The sequence below is a fragment of the Grammomys surdaster genome, unplaced genomic scaffold (genome assembly GCF_004785775.1).
Source record: "Grammomys surdaster isolate TR1022 unplaced genomic scaffold, NIH_TR_1.0 126013, whole genome shotgun sequence".
Lineage (NCBI taxonomy): Eukaryota > Metazoa > Chordata > Mammalia > Rodentia > Muridae > Grammomys > Grammomys surdaster.
The window spans coordinates 288,105-314,863 of NW_021620828.1; the positions used below are offsets into that span (position 1 = coordinate 288,105).

Genomic DNA, 26,759 nt, shown 5'->3' on the forward strand with positions numbered 1-26,759 from the left:
ATAAATAAACAAACAAACAAACAAACATCACAGAAGAGCTGAAGGGCATCCAGGAGCTGAGCACACCTTGGGAGACCAGCCAACAAAGGATGCCAGATAGTGGTGCTTAGCTGACTTCTTTTTTCCATTTTATTCTGTCAAGGACTCCAGCCTAAGGAGTGGTTCTGCTCACATTCAGGGTGACTTAAACCTCTCTATAGACACCTCCACAGACACACCCAGAATTGTGTCTCCTAGCTGAGTCTAAACCCAGTCAGGCTGACGACAAAGTTCATGTAGCCTTAGAGCTATCAAGTTTTTGATCTTTCAGGGGAAAAAAAAAAACAGCTTTCAAAAAACCCAGCTGTTTCCTTTTCCGTACAACTTTTCTAGCCTCTAGTCCTCTGTGCTATTATTTCTGTCTCTGTGGTAATGGGCTCCTTAATTCCTACTTACCTAAAACCTGAAATAACACTGTTGTTCTGAGTTTGGTTTTCAAGGTTCTTAATGTACACGTGAGGAGTCAGCCCTCTCAGCCCTGCTCTGATCGGATCCTACAAGCTTTGATGCACTGTGGCTGATTGCACTAATCTCTGTCGTTCCTAATTTAACATCTAATTTATTAGGCCCCGTGGTTTCTGAGTGTGCTGTTTAATTTCTACAACTCGGACCTCTGCTTCTGATTCCTAACTGTGTCTATCTCATTGTAGTTGAAAATAGTTTCCCCGCTTGTACACAGGGGCTACACACAAAGACCCTCGCAAATGCCTAAAACTGTGGACGGCACTGAACTCCGCAGAAACCGCATTTCTTTTCAAAGCTGCCGGGCTCTGAAATGTGCCTGTGGTTGATCCACACAGCTATATTGCTTTTCTCTGTGTGCGGTCAGAAGACTTTGCTTGGCACCAGGGCTGGTTCCGAGGTTCAGGATGACTTCTTCCACCTAGTCTAGCTGTAGAAAAATGGGCCTTTGTTTGTATCTGGGAAGCAAGACTCAGCCTTGTCTGCTTCCACTCCTATCTCAGAAGCAATGAACATTGCCTGTGCCCAGAGATGAAGGTCCAGTGTTCCATGGCTGGTGACTTGGAAGATGGACAAGATCCAAATGCATACAGTCACAAGACATTTGAGTAATCCTAACCCACACAGGGGAAACCCACACAAAAACCAGCCCCTGTGTGGACATTCTAATGAAATCCTACAGATCCGGGATGACTTGCCAGTTACACCCAGGGGACTTCACACCTATTCACACTCTCATCTTCATGGGCCTCTTCTGGGCGCTCATCAGAGACATTGAGGGTAGTGCGGAAAACCACACAGAGTCCTTTGTGCCACAGGAATGAGGAAGGGAACAGAAACTGCTCAGGGAGACTCACAGAGCCCTGTCTTCTCCTAAGCTTTGTATAAGAAGAAAAGGCTGTGAGATGGAGGGACAAGGTTCACAAAATCCCTGTAGACAAATATTCTTAGCAATATATTATTTTGTACAATGGAATACTACCCAGAAATGGAAAGAATAACTCTTGATACATACAAGAATCTACATAGACCGCAAGATTATCATAAGACCAAATAAAAGTCTACTCTGAAAGGCTGCACATGCTGCAGCTCCATTCACATCACATTCCTGAGACAGCAAGGGGCGGGGAGTGAGTTTTCAGTTGCGGGTGATGGAGTGGAGTGGGAGAATGGATGAGGATACAGAGTACTGTGTCTTCCATGGTGCTTATTCCTAAGTCTAGATTCGGGTTGTTGGCTAAAAGAATCTCAATGGGAGATTGAACAAGCCCACAGTGATGTGTGTGCATTTGTGTGCAAGCATGCAAGGACAAAGGCTGCTTAAAAGGAAGTGAACATGGTATTAGGTCTGTGGCTTAGCTAACAGTGACAGGCCAGTGCTAACTCCCTAACTCGGGTTATGTCACAGCTGTAGTCAGTGAAGCTCTGCAGGAGAAACCACATACAGTGATTAAGCTGTCTTGGTACCATTTTTTTGACTACCCCATGAGCCTATAATTAAAATTACAAGTTCTCTTACAAGTCACAGACTGTGAGACCTGGAATAACTCAAGAGCTATTCCATCAATAAGACTGATGCTCTAAAGACGAATATAGATTAGCAGACACCATCCCCCACCCATCCCCGAAAGAGCTAATAACACAATGATGTTATGGGAAACTCATCTTCACTAAAGCCAGGGAGTGAACTCAGAAAGACCATGCACTGCACAGGAGCTTAGACCAGAGCATCACTCAATATCAGACATTAAAGGGATACAAATAGGGAAAAATCAAATCACTCCTATTTACAGATGATATGTCATACACAAGAAACTCCAGAATAATTCACCAGAAAACTTCTAGAAACAACCAACAAAATTAACTTAGAAAAATCCTTTCCAGACACCAACAGCAACCTGAGAAAGATGAAGTTGAACATACTCCGTTCATAATCTCAGAAAACAGAAATTAACCATGCACTATGCCAGTTACATACCTGAGCCTGTGTTCTTTTTTTTAAATAATTTATTTTTCTCAAATTGTAGTTCATTCACACAGTGGTTATAAACACAGAAAGGAAGGATGTGGGGAAGGGTATGACACTAGAGTGTGGGTGTTCAGGGGGAATACAGATATCTTTCAGAACCAGGTATCGGCTGGGTGAAGGTTCAGGGGACAAGTCACTATGACTCTGCCTATGACTCACTCGTCCTTAACTAAGTTGATATTGTCTGCCAAGGCTACCTATTTACAAGGTCTATGACTACTCAGGCTTGTAAATTTCCACAAAAGCTGCCTGTTTACATTAGCTTATAGCCATCTGTTTCGATGTTTTTCCACTGAAACCCAAGACTTGGTGTTAATATACATGTATGACAGGCCTATTGCTGATTTTAGGCCTATGGCTGATTTTAGGCCTTCAGTGTGTAAGCAGGGCTGCCCCTGGCATCTCCTTCCTTCTCTAAGTATAGAAGGGCTGTGGCGAGTCTAATCTTGCGAAGGCGGGGATAGAGGCCTGACCTCCAGTAATTGAAGGGAACCTTGTAATGGCTCTGGTCCCCCTGTCGTTGTCCAGTGAGGCATGAGGGCCATACCCGTCCCGATGTCTTTTTCCTGGAGAGGGGATAGAGCCTGTGTTCTTAACCAGACTTGCATACCGGAGGAGTCTCGGGAGACAAAGCAGAAAGCGGACTGGATTAAGTCTCTTAGTGGCGCCTTAGGTCCTCTGGCGCCATCTGCTGTTGATCTAGGGTTGGCCGCACCGATCAGGGCCCCGGTACTGATGTCTTTTCCTTCCTCTTATTGTAACATACCTGTTTCCTACTCTCCTGGTGAATAATTCTCAAAGAAAATGAGATTACTCTATTTAAACTAAAATGTGATTCGAATTGGCTAATTAAGGTGATGAGCGAGAAATGGACAATAATAATAATTATGATTGACGACGATGATGATGACGATCGATTGGTGATGGTGGCGAGGAGGAGGAGACTACCACAGACAAATGTGCTACTCTGGCTCCCAGGACAGAGAGCGTTGATGTTCAATTCCCTTTGAGTTCTAGAGGTCGACTGACACCATGCTTACTTCTGACACACTTCAAATAATTTAGGACTACACGCATCATCAAAAAGTATACAGGTGTTACGATGCATCCTTGTGGTCCCAGCACTCAGGGGAGTTCAGACCGGAGGCTTATCTGTTAAAAAAAAAAAAAAAAAAAAACTAGTCTGGGATGCCTAGTGAGCCTCAAAAAAATGCAAGCACGTAAAGGAATAATGCTGGTAGTTTATGTTGCCTGCTAGAAGTTTCCAGGTGTTAGTAGCAAAAAAGTTTCAACCATCTGTAATGGGATCTGATGCCCTCTTGTGGTGTATCTGAAAACAGCGACAGTGTAGTCACATACATAAAATAAATAAATCTTCAAAATAAAGGTCCATGGGTGGGTGGGTGGGAGAACACCCTCATAGAATCAGGAGAATGAGGGATGGGATAGGGGAGTTTCAGGAGGGGACTCCTAGAAAGGGGATAGCATTTGAAATGTAAATAAAGAAAATATCCAATAAAAGGAAACGATTTAAAAAAAATACCCTGCAAGTTAGATCCAACAAAGGAACTCTAAACTGCTTCACAGGAGAAAAAAAGAACAACCCCCCCCCCACAAAAAAAAACAGTAAGCATAAAAATATGTGACTGGAAATTCAAACAAACACATCCAAGAAATAGATTCTGCTGAGTCTGCCAGTCCTCCAATTTTAAATAAATGACCTCCCAAGGGAAAATAATTCCGACATCACAGTAGATTAGTGACTAACAGTAGAGCTATGCTCATGAGGAAAAGCCTACAATTCTTTTAGAAAGTGAGAAAAGTTGATGTCCATGCTGCAAAGCAGGTGTATTCCCTCTGTAGGACATGAAAGCTCATGTCCCTGAGTTCACTTCCCTGGGGAAGCAGTGAACTGATGACTGGAAATTTCCTAACTTCCATATGTGCCTCATAGCATCCATACAGCTGCATTGTCACACACACACACACACACACACACACACACACACACACACACACTAACAAACAGAGTAATTCTAAATCTATTTATATAATGTTGATTTATTTTAAATTATTGTTGCCTACATGTATGCATATATACCACATGCATGCCTAGTGCCTATGAAGGTCAGAAGAGGGCATCAGATCCTGTGGAACTGGAATTAGAAGTGGAATTAGAGGTGGAATTAGAGAGGTAAAACTAAACCAGGGTTTTCTGCAAGAACAGTAAGCACTCTGTTTTATATTGTTTTGTTTTTGCTTTTGAGACAAGGTCTCACTACACTGTCTTGACTAGCTTGGCAACTATATAGGCCAAATGTGCCTTGAACTCACAAAAATACCTCCCTAGTGCTAAGATTAAAGGCATACAGCACCATGTCCAGCCTGGTAAGTACTCAACCACGGAGCCATCTCTCCAGCCCCTAGAGAAAATTTTTAAGTAATAAAATGAAAATTTTACTTTGATCAATAAAAGACAGTATTACAGTAGAAGTAATACTGGGCCTTAAGAAGATTTGTGGTCCTGGCTCTTTCTCATTTTTCAGTCTATGATCATGATGCTGTAGAGAACAAGGCTACCCCAGCAGCAGCCAGCCACACTCCTGAGACCATCTAACAATCGCCTGCTAGCAGCCACACAGTTGTTGCCAGAATCATGACAGTAGATGTCAATCCACCATTGTTAGAGTAGGTGTCAATCTGACATTGTTTTAAACCAATAAGTATCAGGATATGTTGTACAGCAAGAAAAAAAGCTTATATGTTCTCAAGGAAATTTAAATTTCAGACCAAACTCTGAGTTTCCTAGTCCTTCTAGAACAAAGCTCCTAGTATGGAAAATGAAAGTGATATCTTAAGTGTTACCACTCCAATTTGCCCAAATAGACCAGCTATAACATCCTAAGAACTCACAGCACTAAATCATAAAATGATTCTTTACTGCTAAGAAGAGAGAAGTCCAAGTGAGACACTGAGTTACTTTAAAGCATAAATTTTTTGGTTTATTCAACAACTGGGAACCAGTGGACTCATGACCTATCACTCACCAAACCCCCAGATACCCAAATCCCACTCCCTTTCTGGCCTGTGCCTTATGCTGGGGCAGATCACCAGCTTGTCTGGTCCACTGAAGACTCCACAGTCTGAAGGCCTCATAGTAAGTCTGCTACAGTCAGGGCCACAGGACTCCCAGGAGACCAGCAGCAACCCAGAGACACAGGAGACAGGCTCCAAACAGAGACACCCAGAAACACAGGAGGCAGGCTCCAAACAGAGACACCCAGAGACACAGGAGGCAGGCTCCAAACAGAGACACACAGAGCAGCTAACACCAGAGAGAAACAGATGCTGAAAGGCGTTTACAAGACTGTAAGCAACAGGAGCCAATATACTTTGGCATCCAGTTCTCCTACCACACCAAATCCTGGATACACCGACACACCTGAAAATCAGGAAGCTGACCTAAAACCCTGTCTCATTAAGATAATAGAGTTCTTTAAGGAGGATATAAATAACTCACTGAAAGAAATACAGGAAAATGCAGGTAAACAGGTAGAAGCCCTTAAAGAAACAAATGCCTTAAAGAAATACAACACACACACACACACAATCAAACAGGTGAAGGAATTGAACAAAGTATTTCAAGACCAAAAAATGGAAGTAGAAACAATAAAGAAAACACAAATGGAGGCAACACTGGAGATGGAAAACCTAGGAAAGAGGTCAGGAATTACAGATATAAGCATCACCAACAGAATACAAGAGATAGAAGAGAGAATCTCGGGGGTAGAAGATACCTTAGAAGATACTGACACACTCTCAAAGGAAATTCAAAACATAAAAAACTCCTAATCTAAAAAAAATCCAGGAAATCCAGGACACAATGAAAAGACCAAATCTAAGAATAATAGGAATAGAGGAGAGCAAAGATTCCCAGCTCAAAGGACCTGAAAATGTCTTCAACAAAGTCATAGAAGAAAACTTCCCCAACCTAAAACAAGAGATGGCTATAAATGTACAAGAAGCCTATAGAACACCAAATAGATTGGACCAGAGAAGAAAATCCTCTCATCTCATAATAATCAAAACACTAAATGTACAGAACAAAGAAAGAATATTTAAAAACTGCAAGGTAAAAAAGCCAAGTAACATATAAAGGCAGACCTATCAGAATTATACCAGACTTCTCAACAGAGACTCTAAAAGCCAGAAGAGCCTGGACAGAGGTCATGCAGACCCTGAGATAACATAAATGCCAGCCTAGGCAAAAACCAAACAATATCTATTTACCAATCCAACCATACAGAGGATTCTAGAAGAAAAACTCCAACACAAGGAGGGTACCTACACCAAAGAAAAAAAACGAGATATTAATCATCTCACAACAAAACCAAAAGGAGAGAATCATATGCACATAATGTCACCTACAACAACAAACATAACAGGAAATAATAATGACCTGTTTTTAATATCTCTCAATATCAATGGACTCAATTCCCCAATAAACAGACATAAGCTAACAGACTGGATACGCAAACAGGATCCAGCATTATGCTGCATTCAAAAAACACACCTCAATAACAAAGGCAGACTCTACTTCAGATTAAAAGGCCGAAAAAAAGTCTTCCAAGCAAGTGGTCCCAAGAAACAAGTTGGAATTGTCATCCTAAAATCCCATAAAATATAGACTTTCAACCAAAAGTTATCAAATGAGATGGGGAAGGACTCTTCATATTCATCAAAGGAAAAATCCAACAAGAGAAAGTCTCAGTTCTGAACATCTATGCCCAAATGCAAGGGTACATACATTCATTAAAGAAACTTTACTAAAGCTCAAAACACACAATGAACCCCACATAATAATATTGGGAGACTTCAACATCCCACTCTCACTAATGGACAGCTCGTTGAAATAGAAACTAAACAGAGACACAGTAAAACTAATAATGATTATGAACCAAATGAATTTAACAGATATCTGTAAAACATTTCATCCTAAAACAAAAGAATATACCTTCTTCTCAGCACTTCATGGTACCTTCTCAAAAATTGACCATATAATGGGTCACAAAACAAGCCTCAAATGAACAATACAAGAAGATTGAAATAATCCCATGCATCCTATCAGATCACCAAGGCCTAAGGCTGGTCTTTAATAACAACAAAAACAATAGAAAAACCACATACCCATGGAAACTGAACAACTCTCTACTTGACAATAACTTAGTCAGGAAAGAAGTAAAGAAAGAAGTTAAAGACTTCCTGGAATTCAATGAAAAATGATGACACATCATACCCAAACTTATGGGACACAAGGAAAGCAATGCTAAAAGAAAAATTTATAGCCCTGAGTGCCCTGGTAAAGAAATTGGAGAGATCTTACACTAGCAACTTAACAGCACACATGAGAGCTCTAGAATCAAAAGAAGCAAGCACACCCAAGATGAGTAGAAGGCAGGAAATAGTCACACTCAGGGCCAAAGTCAAACAAATAGAAACAAAGGGAATGACACAAAGAATCAACAAAACCAAAAGCTGATTCTTTGAGAAAATCAACAAGATAGATAAACCCTTAGCTGAATTAACTAAAGGGCCCAGAGACAGTATCCAAACTAACAAAATCAGAAAGAAAAAAGAGACATAACAAGAGAAACTGAGGAAATTAAAAAAAAAATCATCAGATCCTACTACAAAACCCTATACTCAACAAAACTGGAAAATCTAAAGGAAATGGATGATTTTCTAGACAGATACCAGGTATCAAAGTTAAATAAAGAACAGGTAAACTATCTGAACAGGCCCATATCCCCTAAGGAAATAGAAAAAGTCACTAAAAGCCTTCCAACCAAAACAAAGCAGATGGCTTTAGTGCAGAATTCTACCAGACCTTCAAAGAGCTAATTATCAATATTCCTCAAACTATTCCATAAAATAGAAACAGAAGGAACACTACCTAATTCATTCTATTAACTCTGATACTAAACCACACAAGGACCCAACAAAGAAAAAGAACTCAGATAAATTTTACTTATGAATATTGATGCAAAAATACTCAATAAAATTCTCACAAACCAAATCCAAGAACACATCAAAATGATCATTCACCATGATCAAGTTGGCTTCATTCCAGGGATGCAATGTGGGTTCAATATACAAAAATCCATTAATGTAATCCACTAAATAAACAAACTCAAACTAAAAAACCACATGATCATCTCATTAGATGCTGAAAAAGCATTTGACAAAGTACAACACCCCTTCATGTTAAAAAGTACTGGAGAGTTCAGGAATTCAAGGCCCATAACTAAACATAATAAAAGCAATATACAGCAAAACAGCAGCCAATATCAAAACAAATTGAGAGAAGCTTGAAGCAATCCTCCTAAAATCAGGGACAAGACAAGGATACTCCCTCTCCCCATATCTATTCAATATGGTACTCGAAGTGCTAGCCAGAGCAGTAAGACAACAAATGGAGATCAAGGGGATACAAACTGGCAAAGAAGAAGTCAAGGTATCACTATTTGCAGATGATATGTTAGTATACATAAGCAACCCCAAAAGTTCTACAACTTCAGCAAAGTGGCTGGATATAAAATTAACTCAAATAAATCAGTAGCCTTCCTTTATACAAATGATAAACAGACTGAGAAAGAAATTAGAAAAATGACACCCTTCACAACAGCCACAAATAATATAAAATATCTTGGGGTAACCAAACAAGTCGAAGATCTGTATGACATTAACTTCAAGTCTCTCAAGAAAGAAATCGAAGAAGACCTCAGAAAATGGAGAGATCTCCCATGCTCGTGGATTGGTAGAATTAACATAATAAAGATGGCTATCTTACCAGAAGCAATCTGCAGGCTCAGCACAGTCCCCATCAAAGTTCTGACACAGCTCTTCAGAGACATGGAAAGAGCAATTCTCAAATTCATCTGGAAGGGTAGAAAACCCAGAATAGCAAAACGATTCTTGACACTAAAAGAGCTTCTGGGGGAGTTACCATCCCTGACCTCAAGCTGTACTACAAGAGCAACAGCAGTGGGAGCTGCATGGTATGGATACAGAGACAGACAGGTTGATCAGTGGAATGGAGTTGAAGACCCAGAAACAAAACCACACACTTGCAGACACTTGATCTTTGACAAAGAAGACAAAAATAGACAGTATCTTCAGTGGGTAGTGCTGGTCTAGCTGGCAGCCTGTATGTACAGAAATGAAAATAGATCCATATTTGTCACCTTGCTCAAGGCTTTGGTCCAGGTGGATCATTGGCAGGAGGGATTGGGGATTTCCTAGGCAGAACTCCAATGGCTCAGGGTCTAAGATCAAGAATTGATAAATGGGACCTCATGAAACTGAAAAGCTTCTGTACAGCTAAGTCAACAGGACAAATTGGAAACCTACAGATTAGAAAAAATGTCTTCACTAACCGCACATCCAATAGAGGGATAATATCCAAATATATATAATAAAGAACTCAAGAAGTTAACCATCAAAACACAAAACCCAATTTTAAAAAAAAATGGGGTATAGAACTGAATGAAGATTTCACAACAGAGGAATCTTGAATGGCTGAGAAGCACTTGAGGAAATGTTCAAAGTCCTTAGTGATCAGGAAAATGTAGATTGAGGTGACCCTGGGATTCCACCTTATACCAATCAGAATGGCTGGGATCAAAAACTCAGTTGACAGCACATGTTGGCAAGGATGTGGAGAAAGAGGAACACTCCTCCATTGCTGGTGGGATTGCAAACTGGTAAAATCACTCTGGAAATCAATCTGGAGGTTCCTCAGAAAACTGGAGGTGGATCTACCTAAAGATCCAGCTGTGCCACTCTCTAAGGGCAGGGAGGCTCAGAAGATGCCCGACCATACCACAGGGACACATGTTCCACTATGTTTATAGAGGCCTTATTTGTGATAGCTGGAGGCTGAAGACAACCCAGATGTCCCACAACAGAAGAATGGATGCAGAAAACATGGTTCACTTACACAAAGGAATACTACTCAGCTATTAAGAACAAGGATATCATGAATTTTGCAGGCAAATGGATAGAACTAGAAAATATCATCCTGAGTGAGGTGACTAGACCCAAAAGGACACGAATGGTATGTACTCACTAATAAGTGGATATTAGCCAAAAGAAAAAAAGGACAGAATACCCAGGATACAATCCACAGAACTCAAGAAAGTTGACAGGCCAAAGGGCCCAAGTGAGGATGCTTGAATCCCACTTGGGAGGGAGAAGAGAACAATCATGGGGGTGGGAGGCAAAGGGAAGGAGGGACTTGGGTGGAAGAGGAGATGAGGAAGGGGGAACATGATCAAGTATGGGGGGGAGGACAAGACTGAAGCCCTGAGGGCCAGCAGAGGAAATGGAGACAGGCAGTCTCAAGGGGTAGGAGGCGGGAGACCCTCTAGAATGTGCCAGAGACCTGGAAGGTAGAAGACTCTCGGGACTCAAAGGGAGGTGCCTTGGATGGGATACTCTACAGTAGGGAGAGAGAGGGAGCTTGTGGAGTCCACCCCAGTGGAAAGACAGGACATCGAGTGGAGGGATGGGGTTGCCATCCTACAGTCAAGGGCTCTGACCCAGGGTTGTTCCTGTCTGTAAGAACTTCAGGGACAAAGATTGGGGGGAGCCTGAGGGAAGGGAGGCTCAGTGAAGGGCCCAAGTTGGGATCCACCTGAGGGCTGGGGAGGCTCCAGGGCCTGACACTATTACTGATGCTGTGGTGTGCTTGCAGACAGGGGCCTGGCATGGCTGCCCTCAGAGAGAGGCCCAAAGAGCAGCTGAAAGAGTCAGGTGTGGGTGATTACACCCATCCAGTGGGCAGAGGCCGGGGACCCCTGTGGTTGAATTGGGAAGGTGCTGGGGGAGGCTGAGGAGGAGGGAGTCCCCATGGGAAGACCAGCATTCTTGACTAGCCTGGACTTGGGCACTGGGCCACCTGCCAGGCAGCATACACCAGCTGATATGAGGGCCCTCCAACACCCCGCACATGTGCAGCAGGGGACTGCCTTGTCTGGCCTCAGAGGGAAGAGATTTACCTGGCCCTTGGGAGATTTGAGGCCCCAGGGAGTGGGATGGAGGGTGGACCAGAAGGGGGATAATGACTCTACTGTAAAAAAATAATAATAATTAAAGAAGAATTTAAAAAAATCTTTGGTTTAAAGCAAATACTGCACTGACAAGAAATACACACTTAGACATGAGTATATCTAAGTCAATATTTTCATCACAATTAAACATCTTTGGGGTGAGTAGATGGCTCAGTATGTAAAAGTACTTGCAGCACACACCTGATAACCTGAGTTCAGATCCCCAGAGCCCACAGAAAGTGTGACTCAGTGTGAAAGTAGCAGTAATCTCAGCATGCCCTGGGGCCTCCAGAGGGATGGAAACATCTCCAAAAGCTCACAGGGCCAGCAACAGAGACTTGTGTCAAACAAGGCAGAAGGCAATGGCCAACACCCAAGGGTCTCTCTCTTGGTCTCTCTCTCTCTCTCTCTCTCTCTCTCTCTCTCTCTCTCTCTCTCACACACACACACACACACACATTTTCATACTTTTAAAATTAAATATCCTTACATATTAATGAAACACTTTATCTGCTTTAAAAGGTTTTAGACAAGAATAAAGGAAATCTCGCTTTGGTGTCTTTCATGATCTCAGGGTCTCCACTGTATACAAGAAGATAATACAAATACAATGAGCTAATGATAATTAGTCATGAAAAGTCTGAAGAGAAATAATAAACACAAAAGGCTCTAGATCTAAATCCCTTTCAAATACACTGTTACTAATGGAAAGTTATTTATCTTAAAGCCTTTGCCCTCAGATAAGGTAAGTTGTTAGTAACCTTGCCATACATGTGTGTATGTGCCAACAAAATATGTCTAAATAATTAAACTTGAAATTTAAAATTCAAATAACTAATGTCATCCTAAAATGTTTTCCTTGATTTTAATCATTAATACAAATATAAACTACTAATTTACCTAACTTCATAATCTGAGTAAAACTTTAAGAGTCCTTGTCTCTGATGAACTTGGATTACAAACAATAATTTGCTTATTGGTACTCATTTTAAAATTATTTAAAAGCTCAAGATGACTTTAGATTTAATACTAAAATAGTTAGTTGTATCAATTTATCTGAAGATTTATGAAGAAAATAAATTCATACCTGTTGATTTTTTAATGTAACAGCCATGATTGTTACACAAGGAAGCTCTTGCAGAATGAGAGAGCAGCTGCCCCGAGTGCTAATATAAAGGGTTTTTATGAAAAATAAAAATGCAGCAATGGCCGTTTCTGCTTATAAAGGACTACAAGTGCTGTCACGAGCAAGCAAGGGCAGACTCCTCCGGTGTCTGACTTTGTGCTGGAGTTCAAATGAGGGTGATGGATGCAGGATTCAACAAAACAGAAATGCTTTCGTTTCTGTGTGGCATGATGGTCTGTGGTTGTGGAAAATAAAAAAAAAAAAAAAAACAAAAAACAAAAAAACAAACAAATCTCAAAGCAGTTTAATTTGCATGTTTCTCTGTGTGGGGGATGTCAAGCACTTTTCTTTTTTTTTATTATTGGATATTTTTCTTTATTTACATTTCAAATGTTATCCCCTTTCCCGGTTTCCCCTCTGGAAACCTTCTATCTCATCCCCCATCCCCCTGCTTCTATGAGCGTGTTCCTCCACCCACCTACCCACTCCCACCTCCCCGACCTGGCATTCTCCTACACTGGGGCATTGAGCCTTCACAGGACCAAGGGCCTCTCTTCCCATTGACGCCCAAAAAGACCATCTTGTGCTCCATATGTGAATGGTGCCACGGGTCGCTTTGGTTGGTGGTTAAGTCCCTGGGTGCTCTGGAGGTTCTGGTTGGTTGATATTGTTGTTCTTCCTATAGGTTGAAAACCTCTTCAGCTCCTTCAGTCCTTTGTCTAATTCTTCCATTGGGAACCCTGTGTTCAGTCCAATGGTGGGCTGCGAGCATCTGCCTATTTGTCAGGCTCTGGCAGAGTCTCTCAGGAGACAGCTATATCAGGCTCCTGTCAGCAAGCACTTCTTGGCATCTGCAATAGTGTCTAGGTTTGGTGACTGTATATGTGATAGATCCTGAGGTGGGGTAGTCTCTGGATGGCCTTTCCTTCAGTCTCTACTCCACACTTTGTCTATTTCCTCCTGTGAGTATTTTGTTCCCCCTTCTAAGAAGGACCGAAGCACCCACACTTTGGTTTTCCTTCTTCTTGAGCTTCATGTGGTCTGTGAATTGTATCTTGGGTATTCCAAGCTTTGGGGCTAATATCTACTTATCAGTGAGTGCATACCATGTGTGTTCTTTTGTGACCGGGTTATGTCACTCAGGATATTTTCTGGTTCCATCCATTTGCCTAAGAATTTCATGAAGTTGTTGTTTTTAAGTCGTTGTTTTAGCACTCCCTTGTGTAAATGTACATTTTCTGTATCCATTCCTCTGTTGAAGGACATCTGGGTTCTTTCCAGCTTCTGGCTATTATAACTAAGGCTGGTCACGCACTTTTCAATAGGCTGTGACCATACTTTGAGAGCTGTCCATTCAGTACTTGGGTGTGTTCACTGATTGAATGGCTTGTTTTGGTTTAATTACTATAGTTTCTTACGCTTTGTTTTGTTTTAGTTCAATTTTTTTTTTTTTTTTTTTTTTTTTTTGGTTTTTCGAGACAGGGTTTCCCTGTGTAGTTCTGGCTGTCCTGGAACTCACTCTGTAGACCAGGCTGGCCTTGAACTCAGAAATCCGCCTGTCTCTGCCTCCCAAGTGCTGGGATTAAAGCCATGAGCCACCACCACTTGGCCAGTTGAAATATAATAACATCATTTCACCCTTTTCTCTCTTTACTACATCTTATAACCTCCTCACTGTCAAATCCATGGCCTCTTTTATTGGGAGGTATGTGTGTACGTGCACATAAATACAAAAATACAACTTGCTGGGTCTGTTTAGGATTGTGTGTACACGATTTCGGGACTGACTACTTTGGTACTATATAACCAATTAGGGCCTCATGCCTGAGAAAGACAAATTTTTCTCTTGGTAGTCATTAGTTGCCTGTACTTCTTCATCTAGGAGTGGGAGCCTCTTGAGATTTCCCTTTCCCATGTTAGCATGTGCATTAGTCTAAACCATTCTTTGGGTCTTATTTAGGCTGCCATATTGTTGTGCTGCCACTAGAAGACACCACCTAGAGCAGATGTACTGATCCTCTGGTTTTTACAATCTTTCCACATTTTCTTCCTCCATGTTCCCTGAGCCTTAGGTGCCAGGGTTGTGTTTTAGATTTATCCATTGGGGTTGGCACTTGTGATCAGCTGTTCTCTGTATTGACCAGTTTTCTATAACAGTCTCCATCTGCTGTAAAGAGAAGAGTAAGAGCTACACTTATCTGTGAGTATAAGGATACGTATTCAGAGTGTAGATAGGAATCGTGCTGGTTTGGTAAGCGTGGTCAGAGGTTTTCCTCTCAACTCCATTACCTCACTAGCCCTGGGTAGTTGGTTAAATTTTCAGTAGTAGACATGATTTCCATCCTGTTAAGCAGCAGAGCTTTAGTCCAATTAGACAGCTGTTGGTTATCACCAAGACGTAAGTGCCACTACTGCATCTTAGAGCTGTCCTGTCATAGCAATCATTGTTGTGGTTCAAAGGTGTCACGGGACTGGCCATTGCTTCCCTTCCTCGGTAGCTTATATAACCCTTCTGGTTCTACAAAAACTACTCCTTATAGAAGAGGTATGGGTAAGATCCAGCTTGAATCATCCAAGTTCTATGTCTGAAATTCAACATCTGGGAGGCAACCAAGGGCAACACCAATAGCCTATATTGTTTTAGAACTCTCTTGAATTTCCTAACCAACAACCCAAAAAGGATTCTCATGCCTCATGCTGGGCTTTTGTTAGGTATTTTATATATCTGAGATATTAATCCTCTGATACATAGATGATAAAGGTCATCTCTTATTCTGTAGACTTTCTCTTCAGATGGTTCTCCCCTTTGTTGGGCAGAAATTTTATTAATTACATGTAATTCCATTTGTCAACACTTAGAATTACTTCCTGTGCTATATGCATCATTTGAAGAAAGCTCTTGCTTGTGCCTACATTTTGAAATGCTTTATATGTCCATGTGTGTCTATGTGCTGGTCTGTAAGATTAATTTGCATATATTAGATAGAGGATACCTCCTGTTTTGGTTTCCTTTCTATTGCTGTGATAAAACGCTGACCAAAAACAGCCTGGAGAGGGAAACCAAGGCAGGAAGTGAAGCAGAAGCCAGGAAGAGTGCTGCTTACGTACCAGTCCCAGCTCTGCCTCAGAGAGCTCATTAGGAATTAGCAGGTAGACAAACAGACACAAAAAGGAGAACCAGGCGGAGACCTGGAAGTCTAACTGGCTCCCATGCAGGTCCGCTGGCCACAGCCATACAGAATCCACAATGCACATTTCATTGACACCCCCACCCCAGAACCATGTGGACCTGTACAACCAGGCAAGGTACAACCTCTGATTAAATAATGCCAGTTAGGTCAAGAGCAGAAGTAAATCCATAGCACTGAAGAAGAAAAAAAGGATTCAAGATTACACAACACACACAATTCCCTTTGTAATAGTAACAGGAATGTTCTTAAAAGAGGAAAGGAGAGAGGGAGGAGGGAGAAAAAAGTGAGTCTCAAATCATTAACTGCAGCAAGTTGCTGGCACCCAGTAATCCTGGAGAGAGGGCTAAGAAACCCTACACCAGTGAGAAGTTAGGAGGCAGAAGGGAAACTGTGACCATCAGTCTGCCACTGGCCAGCCTCCCTCCCCACCTCAGCAGCGGAGCCTATCTACGTCAGTCCAGTTTATTCTTCATACAAATATTTTACAATTTTATTTTTAAATCATTTACACATATGCATACAAAGAAAAATAAATTTCAGGATGGAATTTTAGGACCACGGCAGTTTAAAAAAAATTCTGATCATTAGCTACTGATGACAAGGTAAGAGGCTTAGCAGTCCCTTACGGGGGTTTGCGCATCTCCCCACACAGAAAACAGTGGAGAAGTCTCCAGCTGTTCCCTCCGCACCCCTTCATCTTCACCTTGTGGAGGTAATAGAGGGGAAGGGGGTTTTCAATGATACCCCTATAAATGTCTCAAGAAGGCTTACGGTAACACTGAACCCTCCCTTTGTTGGGAATTTGGCAAGAATGCAACTTCTGAACCAGTTTGCTACAAGAGTTTGTTTAGTTCCTACTTCCAAGTCTCCCGAGAAGAAGAGAGGGCTGCAGTACTGACCACAGTGATTGCCCCCCCAAACCCCCAGCACACTGCACAAATGAACCTCCCTCCCTCCTAGGCCATGGCCCCTGCAGTGACAAGCCCTGGCCCTGAGGACAGTCCAGTAGCCACATGAGCATACACGGCTTCAGTGTTCACCCACAGAGGATCCAAGCTCGCTCCCAGGAGTCATGGAGCTGCCAGCACTTGTCCCAAGTCCGGCTCTGTGGAGCCACAACAGCATTTCAGTGAGCGGGCCAACCCCTAACAGCCATCCCAGCCGGCATCACACAGGTGCTCAGGGGAACCTCTTACACACAACTGCCCAAGGAAGCTGGACTGTTACCAATTCCCAGGAAGAGTAGGGCAAGGAGAGACTTACAAATGTGGTAGACCCTATCAGAAATGGCAGCTGATGACAATTCCCCTATGTCATTGGGTCCTACCCAAAAAGCAGCACCAAGAAAGGGCATGATGAACAAAAAGAGATCTGTAGCTGGATATACAGCCCTTGAATTACCAAGGAACAGACAGCTCAACCCTACAATTAAGTAGGACCTAAGACACAGCTATGCACCCCTACTCTGAGGCAGCTCCTGAGAGGTCGTACCGCTTGTGGTCGTCAGCCCACCCCCTTGGTAGGCCCATTTGAGGAGAGGGAGTCACACCCAGAGCGTGGACCCCTCCAAGCAGACACTCACAGGGCAGCCCATCCCACTGTCACTGGGGCAGGCCGAACATAGCTAGGAGGGCAGACAGATCCCGAGCATCGGCTGCCCCATAGGCATCACTCTGGCCTAGCATGGATAATGCCAGCCGCAGGGTACTCCAGATGTTCTCAGACATGGCGCCCCCCTCACCCCGAGGGCCGCGGCTCTTCCTCTGCATGTTCAGGGCCTCCAGAAAGTGTTCCACAGCCTCCCTGTAGGGAAGAGAAAGGAGAGCTGGTGAGCAGAACAACAGTGGGCAGGGCAGAAGGGCAGGGAGCATCAGAACATTAGAAACAAAGGCCGAGAAGACCAGGTTCACCTGCGTACAGCAGGACCCACACTCACCGGTGAGCCCCAAGGTTGATGCAGCTGATGCCTAGATTATAGCGGGACCGGATATACCCGGGCTGTAGTTCAAGGGCTCTGCGGTATGCGGCCACTGCTTCTTCACTCTGGTTCCCATTGGCCAGGGTGGCCCCAAGCTTGTTCCACAGCAAATAGTCCTGGACAGGGACAGGGAGGTCTGAGGACATGAGCTAGACCTGGACCAACTTCTGCCCATTCCTCCGCCTGCTTCACTGCTGTCTGGCTAATGTAGTTACTGGCCCACCCTCTTCCCCTCGGCTGCTCACAGTGTGGTCACTGGGGTAGCCCAAGCAGACTCCCGTGCCCGCATGCTCCTGCTCTCCCCAGCACCGCTGCCTTTCCCCGTCTTCCCAAGGCTTTCATGGCATGCACACTAGATGCAGTCTCCATGTGCAAATGACTCCTCAGTCTTCTTTCCCAAGGCTCACATTGGGGCGGACACTGAGGGCAGCTGTGAAACAGTCCACAGCCTTGTCGTACTCCCCGCTCAGGTTGAAGAGGACCCCCAGGCCACACTGCACATCAGGGTCAATGGATGTAGGGTCCAGACGCACAGCTGCCAGGAAGAGTTCTTTTACTTCAAGAAACAGGGAGCTGAGTAAGGAGAAGAAAAGGCACAGAGGTAGGTAAGTGGGTCTATCTGTATTCCTCGCCTCCAAACAATCTCTTAAGTCAACCATATTCCCAGGATTCAATGGTGTTTCAGTCATCTTTACCCACATCCAGTTTACAGCCTGCTTTGTTCACCACAGTACTGCATGGCAAAAGGCTGAGCCTTCACACTGGTCCTGAGGAACCCATGACACTCTTGGATCTCAGCATACCCCTACTTGCCAAACCACGGTCATGTTCTTACTAGGACTCACATTACAGCCTCCCCCTAGGAATGCCCCACACTCACTCCGACAACAGAGATCCCAAGACACGCCTGCTGGGACCCAGTCCTGCTCCACTCGCCCCTTCTTCACCAGGAGCCACCAGATGAGCGTAGGCTGGTGAGTAGCGCAGCCAGTCCCGCAGTGTCTCACAGGCCTGTCGCTGCAGGGACTCATTGGTGAAGCTTACAGCCAGCGCCATCAGTGCTGTCCGGTTATCTGGCTTTAGCTCCAGACACCTGATGGAACAAAGAAGCAGACTGAGAATCTGTAAATTAACCAGCAGCACTTGGCACCAGGGGTGCACAGCCGAGCTGTGAAGCAGTCATGGAGGCTTACTTCTGCCCTCTCAGCCTAACACAGAGAAGAATCCTCTGGTCTTTGAGTTAATATTAAAGATTCCAATCTGAAATGGGCAAAGTTTCAGCAGCCAAAGAGCAACCAGGCTCCCACAGATAAAACCCAAGCTGACGGCAGAGCAGAATCAAGCCTCTCACACTCTCCTGAGGCACAATGACTTGGAGCAGCCTCCTCACAGGTTCATCTGTGTGCTGGTGGCCAGAGAGAACCAAGGACACAGACCTGGTCCTATTAGGCTAAAGGCTGCCTGCAAAGGCCTACATCTGCCTGCCCTCCCTCACAGTGGCATACTCACCTCCGAAGGGCACTGATAGCCAAGAGCTCTTGCTCGTTCTCAGCCTGGGTGGTGCCCAGGTACTGCCAAGCCTGGAAGGGAGTTGACAATTTCATCACTGAGTTTGCATCCACTCCTCTACTGCCTTCCTCCACTCATCATCCACCCCAGAGGAGACCACAGCCCATCTGCTTGCCTCTTTGAGCCCTCCCACAAAACCAGAAGAAGCCATCAGAACAAGGTCCACTCACCTCCATGTGCTTAGGGTCCTGCTGCACAGCAGCCTCAAAGAGCAGTACAGCATTGGGCAGGTCGCCCTCCTCAAGTCGACGCAGCCCTTCTTCAAAAGGCTGAGGGTGGTCACGCAAGGGATTCTCCTCCTCAAATTGGTAACCCTAGAAGGAAGAAAAGTGAGGGGGAACTCCAAGGAGGAAATCCCGACAGTCAGGGCAGCAGGGCTGGGAGATCAGCAGGCAGGACAGGTGGAGAAGGTGAAGGCATCCTTCCACACAGGTGTAGCAAATTCTCCACATTACAAAGACCGTCCATGACAAAACAAAGCTGAGTGTCAATGCAGCTGCCATCTCCACAGAGCCAAAAGTGGGGTGCGTCTACAAAGAGGCCTCTGTGCTGGGATTACAAAGTCATTTTAGGAAGTCCCCACAAGCCACCTTGCCATATCCTCAGCTTCTCCCCTTGGACAGCACATGCCTCTCAACAGCCCGCTGAGCACAATGAGTGCTCTCCTCAGCATCCTAACTCTAATAATGTGATGATGGACGAAAAGTGAGACTGAGGCAGAAGCACTGCTTCCAGGCAAGGCTTCCCCACCTCAGAGGCTGCAGGAACTGATGGGATCATCAGAAACGCTTAATTTGCCCCAATTACCAAGTTCCTTTGTTTCTTTTGATTTTTAGCCAGGATCTTGCTATGTAGCTAAGACTGGCCTCAAACTCATACCTATCCTTTTCCCTCAACTTCCCTAGTACTGACATTACAGGCATAAGCCACCATATTGGATTCCTTTTAAGTAAAACTTGAACCCCAAAATCTGAAGGCAGATACTGCTCTCTCCTAGCTGGGGAATTCTCAGCTGAAAAAGTTACAATGTCACCTAAAAAGCTTTGCCAACTGGCATCTGACATGAAGCAGGGAGATAACAAGGCAAGACCAAAGTCACTGGTGAGCCTCGTGGCCTTGGACAAATAAAAGATTCCTTTTGGGGAAGTAAACAATTACCACCAAAAAGTAAAAATAAAATCATATGTGGGACATCAGACAGTTTAGTGAACATGGCTTCAAACCTAGCACAGACACGGAGAACTGAGCATTAAACTGCACAGAATAAAGACAACACGACCTGTTTAATTACTACTGTGAAACAAGGGAAAATCAGAAGCGCTGCTTTAAACCACAAGTCGTCAGCAGCAGAGAGTAATTAATACCATGAGTGGGGGTTCAGGGCATTGGAGAGACATAGGACTGGAGATGGAGGAGGGAAGTGTGTCACAAGTAGAGCTGAGAAATATTAAAAATTCAGAAAGCAGCCGGGCAGTGGTGGTGCCCACCTTTGATCTCAGCACTTGGGAGACAGAGGCAGGTGGATTTTTGAGTTCGAGGCTAGCTTGGTCTACAGAGTGAGTTCCAGCACAACCAGAGCTACACAGAGAAACCCTGTCTCTAAAAAAACAAAACATCAGAAGGCAGAAAAGAAGCTTCTCTAGGGGACAGTTTGTTTTCTTAGTGAATGACCAGACAATAAACACTTCACACCTTGCAGGTTCTATTGCAACTACTCAGTTCTACCACAGGAGGACAGGGGCAATGGGCGTGGCTATGTCACCCTTATATTTTATTATGGACACTGAAATTTAGACTTTAATTTTTAGGTATTACAAGTTAAATTGCTCTTTTGATTTCTTTCAGCCACTTTAAAATGCTTAAAACCATTATCAACCTTTGAACCATTTATAAGAAGTGGCAAGTTCATTTATTCACAGGCCACTCCTGCCCTTGATAATCTGAATTCAAGAGAATAAATATTTTTACACTCAACCTTAACTGCTGTCTATCATCAATTTGAGACACTCTGTGAGAAACAGAAAGGGTTATGACATATAATGTAATTTCCTAATGATGTAACTTATGCCTCAAGGCTACTGAAAGCCTAAGAAGCTCACACAGCGTTCACTAATGGTGGCTCGGCTACTTCCTTCAGGCACACTGCAGTGTGCAGTGGTCAACAGAGATGAAGTTTCTTCATGTGTCGTCAGCAGACAATGCAACAGACACTGTCACCGTCCTTCAAAAACGTTCCCTCTAGACAATGTCACCTGTGGTCTGTACGGTCTCATCAATTGCTGCTCAAAGAGGAATTAAATATTATTCCACTATGCAAAGATAAAATATTCGCACCAATGGAAAAGTGATACTCTGAAGGAACTGGTCACTGCCTACATAGTGCGGAGTGAGCTGAGTATATTGCTTCACAGCCTCAATACTCTAACCCAGCCAGCCATCTTGTCTGGCCCACTGCCTTGAGCTATTCTGAAATCTTATAGATCACACTGTAGAAAAAATAATACATCAAACTCTCTCCCATCACAGAAACACTTTGATAATGGTTTACAGTGTCTTTTTAAGCCACAGGTGTATACAGCATCTGAAAACCCTAAAGGTTATCAATTTTTTTAAAAAAAAGGGTAAGAGGAAAGAGGAGATGGCTTAGTGGATAAAGCACTTGCCAGGCAAGCATGCGGACCAAAGGTGAGATCCCAATACCCAAAGTAAAACCCAGGCAGGCATGACAATCCAGTTGGGAAGTGGACCCCAGGGCAGGTTGGTTAGCTAGACTACAGCTGTCAGTGAGCTCTGGGTTCAGTGAGAGAATCTGCCCCAGAAAGGAAAGTGGAAAGGAATTAAGGAAGACACCCATATCAATCTCTGATCTCAGCACACACATGCACACCACAGACAAATGCAAAAATAAACAGCACAAAAGACCCATGACTTTATTTGATAATTAACTCATTAAATTCCATATACTTCAGTACAACTTAGCTTAAGGCCAGACAGAGCTTAACTCTTCACTGCTAGTGACTAATGAAGTAGGGCACATCTGAGAAGCATTAATGCAAGGGCTTCTCAGCCTGGTGCACAATATTTCAAGGTATCAATGACATCAAATAGGATTCATGGATCTAATAACTTAATTACAGTTTTTGCTTTAAAACACAATCTCACTAACCCAACTGAACCTAAGTTAAATCCTCCTGCCTCCCGAGTGATCAGGCTATACATGTGCACCATCATGCCTGGCTTCTTCCTTATATTTCTAAGTTTTTAATTTAAAGGTGTATTTGGCCCAATGAGTCATAAATATGAGAATAGTATGTGCTAGATTAAGCTTCTAACATAAAAAGTTATTCTGCATAGCATGTCATAAACACGGGACTAATAAACACAAAATACTGCCCATAGGAAAATAGTATTTATGTCTCCATTTACCAAATGTATGGAGACGCCAGTTGTAAATTAACAGCTAATGTAGAACAACAAAAGCGCTATTCTACAAGAGGAACTGATACCGAGGCAAAGTACAAGGCCAGGTCTCAAGAAGTTATACACAGTTACACAGTGTACCCACAAGGCCATTCTCAGACAAGCCAGATCTGATGGAATCAACAGTCACATCTTCTCTTGTTCTACGTTTGTCTTGAAGCTCTTGAGCCCTAAGTTCTTTACAGTCTCCTGACCTTCATTCTCCTGTCTCAGCACTGCTCCCTGTGTCTACCTCCTCCTCCCCACCCAGCTTCCCATCTCAGGATCTGCTTCTTCCTCCCCCACCACTGAACCAAGAAGAGTGGTACTCAGTTCCTAGTCTGTCTTCCTGAAAAATCAAGCAATTCTTTCCCTTCCTTCTCATGCTTCAACTCAAAAGCTCAACCATCAGCCACACCCTCAGTGATCCTGAAATCCTCAGCAGATTTACTCAGTGACACTATTGAAGAGTCATAGCATCTAAGTCAAAGGCGCACAGTACAAGCAAATTCCAATCACCTTTCACCACAGACCACTGGGAAGTTTTCCTATTGTTTAAGTTACTTAATGTAATTCTTTGAAACCCTGACTTGGAGAAGATCAGAACTTCTGTGAGAGCTGGGATGCACCTCAGTGGGACAGTCAGTCCTTCTCAGCACACACCAGCATTGGTTTGACCCCCAGGATGAAGCGAGGCATTGAACTCATGAGCTATATGACCCACCAGCTACCACTGTCCAGCATGAAGAGAGGCTCTGCGGCTCTTAGTGTGTCGTGTGTAAGCCTCCCTTGCGGGCAGTATGTCACTGTGCAATCTGACAAAGGTATTCTTACTAAGTTTTTAATCTCAAGAACATAGTACACCAGTTACTGGACAGCAGGTATCAACCAGACTCCTTTTCATTTTGATTCTACTCAAAAACAGTAGTAGTTTCAGTGAGGAAACTCTCAGAAGTCTCCAGGGTCTCCTACCTTGTCATAGGAAGCAGACGTGAGGTCATCGTAGTCAGACAGCCAGGGGTGCGCCTCAGCATCCCGCTTTGCCATCTCCTCCAACTCTGCCTGCAACTTGTCCCAGAAATCGACATCGGACTGTAAGGAAGGGAAGGCAGATAAGCGAAAGGAGAGGCTTCATCACCACGCTACCCCACCCCACTCCACCCCAACCTCACTCTACTGGGATATAATTGTTAGAACAACGAGTTGCAAACATCAGTGTGTTTAGCAATCATCAGAGAAACTTTTACAAAATGCAAATTTCCCCAGATTCTGATGCAGGAATGTGGACGTGTCCAAGACTTTGCATTTTTAAAAAAGCACTCATCCCAAACCCATGCAGTCCCGACAGATGCTCCTGCACACTTCATAGCAATGCCCATCACCTTGGACACTAACAAAGCCATACTCCCCAGGGCAGGACACAGTCCTGCAGCACCCCGCCCACGCCAGCTCCTCTCACCTCTATAGCTGACTTGGCTTTTTCAAATTCCACCTGAAGGGCAGCTATTTTGTTTCCTGGTCTTGTGAACTGATCGACCCAGGCCTCCGACGTACCCTGTGACAAACAATGACCAGTGCCACCTCCACCACCTTCCTTCCCAGTAACACAGACTGACTGAAACCCCGTTACACCCCCAGCCTAGGTGCTCTCAGACTCTTGCCCACCCACTCAGGGTCTAGGTGCTACAAGGCAAACTGTCAGTGAGATCGCTTCCCACTCAACACTGACCGGCAGCAGTCTGCAGTGGGCTGGGGATGGTGATATCCTACCTGCTGCTGTATAAACTCTGCTGCCCACTGCTCTGCCTGAGCTCGGCCCGACCCTGCAGAGGACTCCAGGGACACCTGCCCCTCGCCAATCTGCCGCACGAATTTCAGGAACTGGGGCACAGAGACACACATAGGCACCTTGGGACAGGACTTGCAGGGGTGCATTCTCAACTACGCATAAGTAGACCCTGCACTCTCCCTCCCTATGGACAGCTCTAGCTGCATGAAGATAACACTAAAGGACCCAGAAAACAATGCGGAGATCAGACACAAGAGGATGTCTGCCTCGACAGAGCTGCATAGAAAAGACAAAGGGTTAGGAGATACGGGGGAAAAAGTGGGGGCTGCAGCCAGGTCCAGTCTCCAGTCTCCAGAGGGAGCCAGGGCTAGAACCGCATCCCCCTCTTTACAGCACAGTGTCTCAATCCCAGTCCTGCTGAGTGCAGCAGCAGGTGGTGACTCACCTCGGAGTTAGCCAATTTGGGGTCGTCCACCTTGGACACAAAGTCACTGGCTGTGTGCTGCAGATCCTCCTCAGGACGATATTCGTCATACCTGTAGCAAGGAAGAGAGACCAAGTCACCACCCCACTGCCCATGCTCTTCCCCAACCCTGTCCACGGCAGACATAATTCCTACAGGGTGGGGCAATAATGCTACCCCACTACCTTGAGGAACTACGAGCTCCAAGTTACATTAAATAGGGTATTTTTGTGACGGGGGACAGTCTTTTCACGTTTCCTCCCCAAACATAGCTCTGCAGGGAGCAAGAAGAAAAATATCTCAATGAAACAGGGTTCCCTCTGGGGGAATCTCTGGGGGAATAGTTAAGATTACTACTCATAGGTAAAATATCAATAGCAATAGTGGAAACTGCAAGCTAGTGAGGATGTGGACGGAGGAGGCTGAGGAGGTGCCCACAACTGTACTCTTTCCACGGCAACCCACGGAAGATGCTGGACTCACCATCGGTCAGCGGTAGAGGTTCCTTCTTGATCTCCCAACCATAGCTTCTCCTCAGACTGCTCCAGATATTCCTCAGCCCATCGAGCAGGGGACACAGACAGCGGGTCTACAAAGAGCAGTTGTGGAGCTCATCAAGGCTTCAGTGTTAGATCAGAGAAAGTAATACAGACCCACTGACCAGCTTAACCAAACCAAAGCAAACAGAACCCCGCAGAGTCCCTGGGAGCCCCTCCTTGAAAGAGAATTCTAATAAATTCCCAATATCCTCTTCAGTGACTGAGCTTTTTCCAAAGCAGCTGGGACGGAAGTTTATGGAGAGCTGAGAACAGGATCCCAACCAAGGATGCTCAGGGAAGAACTTAGCACTCCCAAGGCTGAAACAGAAGGCTTGAAAGCTGAAGGCTATAAAAAGAGCCTATCTTTAAAAAACAGTAGGGTTGGGAGATAGGTTAGCAGTTAAGAGGATCTGGCCGGTCTTCCAGAGGACCAGGGTTCAATTCCCAGAACCTACACTGTGGTTCACAACTGACTATAATTTTAGTTCAAGGAGACCCAGTGTCTTCTTCAGACCTTAAAGGCACCAAGCACACAAGTAGCACACAGACACACGTAGGGGGAAAAATACACATAAATAAGTTTTCTTTTTAATCTTTATTAGGGTATATTTGTAAGTACAAATATAAAAGTACAAAGTAAGAGGCTTCAACACATCATTTCCACACATCCATGTAACAAGTTTTGACCATATTCACTCCCTCTTCCTTTTTTGGTGGGAGATGGGGGTGTTGAGATGTCTCACTATGTAGTCCTGACTGTCCTGGAACTCACTATATAGACCAGGCTGCCTCAAATTCAGAGATCCTCCTGCCTCTAGCTGAGACAAAGGGTATGAGCCACCACACCTGGCCATGCCCCTCTGTTTTCCTACTTTCTCTCTTCTTTCTTCCTTTCCCCTTTCCCATCCTTCATTCTTCTAGATCCTTTTTTCCTCTCTTTCTTCCTTTCTTTCTTCCCCTTTCTTTCTTTCTTTCTTTCTTTCTTTCTTTCTTTCTTTCTTTCTT

General features: G+C 44.2%; 1 protein-coding gene across 4 annotated transcripts in view; it reads right to left on the minus strand.

Annotated features, from left to right (window-relative positions):
* Positions 1 to 16,418: 16,418 nt before the first annotated feature.
* The window catches only part of Pex5 (peroxisomal biogenesis factor 5), a 19,220-nt gene continuing 8,879 nt past the window's right edge, over positions 16,419 to 26,759 (minus strand). For 2 of the 4 annotated variants that reach the window (XM_028754390.1, XM_028754391.1), the window contains exons 6-16: positions 25,699 to 25,804; positions 25,198 to 25,288; positions 24,734 to 24,844; positions 24,423 to 24,518; positions 23,936 to 24,055; positions 19,675 to 19,818; positions 19,445 to 19,515; positions 18,816 to 19,028; positions 18,343 to 18,508; positions 17,894 to 18,051; positions 16,419 to 17,760 (exon numbers count right to left, since the gene is read on the minus strand). In XM_028754390.1, the coding sequence (XP_028610223.1) occupies positions 17,559 to 17,760; positions 17,894 to 18,051; positions 18,343 to 18,508; positions 18,816 to 19,028; positions 19,445 to 19,515; positions 19,675 to 19,818; positions 23,936 to 24,055; positions 24,423 to 24,518; positions 24,734 to 24,844; positions 25,198 to 25,288; positions 25,699 to 25,804 (1,478 nt within the window). In that variant the 3' untranslated portion in view covers positions 16,419 to 17,558. The remainder of the gene's footprint in view (positions 17,761 to 17,893; positions 18,052 to 18,342; positions 18,509 to 18,815; positions 19,029 to 19,444; positions 19,516 to 19,674; positions 19,819 to 23,935; positions 24,056 to 24,422; positions 24,519 to 24,733; positions 24,845 to 25,197; positions 25,289 to 25,698; positions 25,805 to 26,759) is intronic. The other 2 variants (XM_028754392.1, XM_028754393.1) reach the window with 1 other exon arrangement.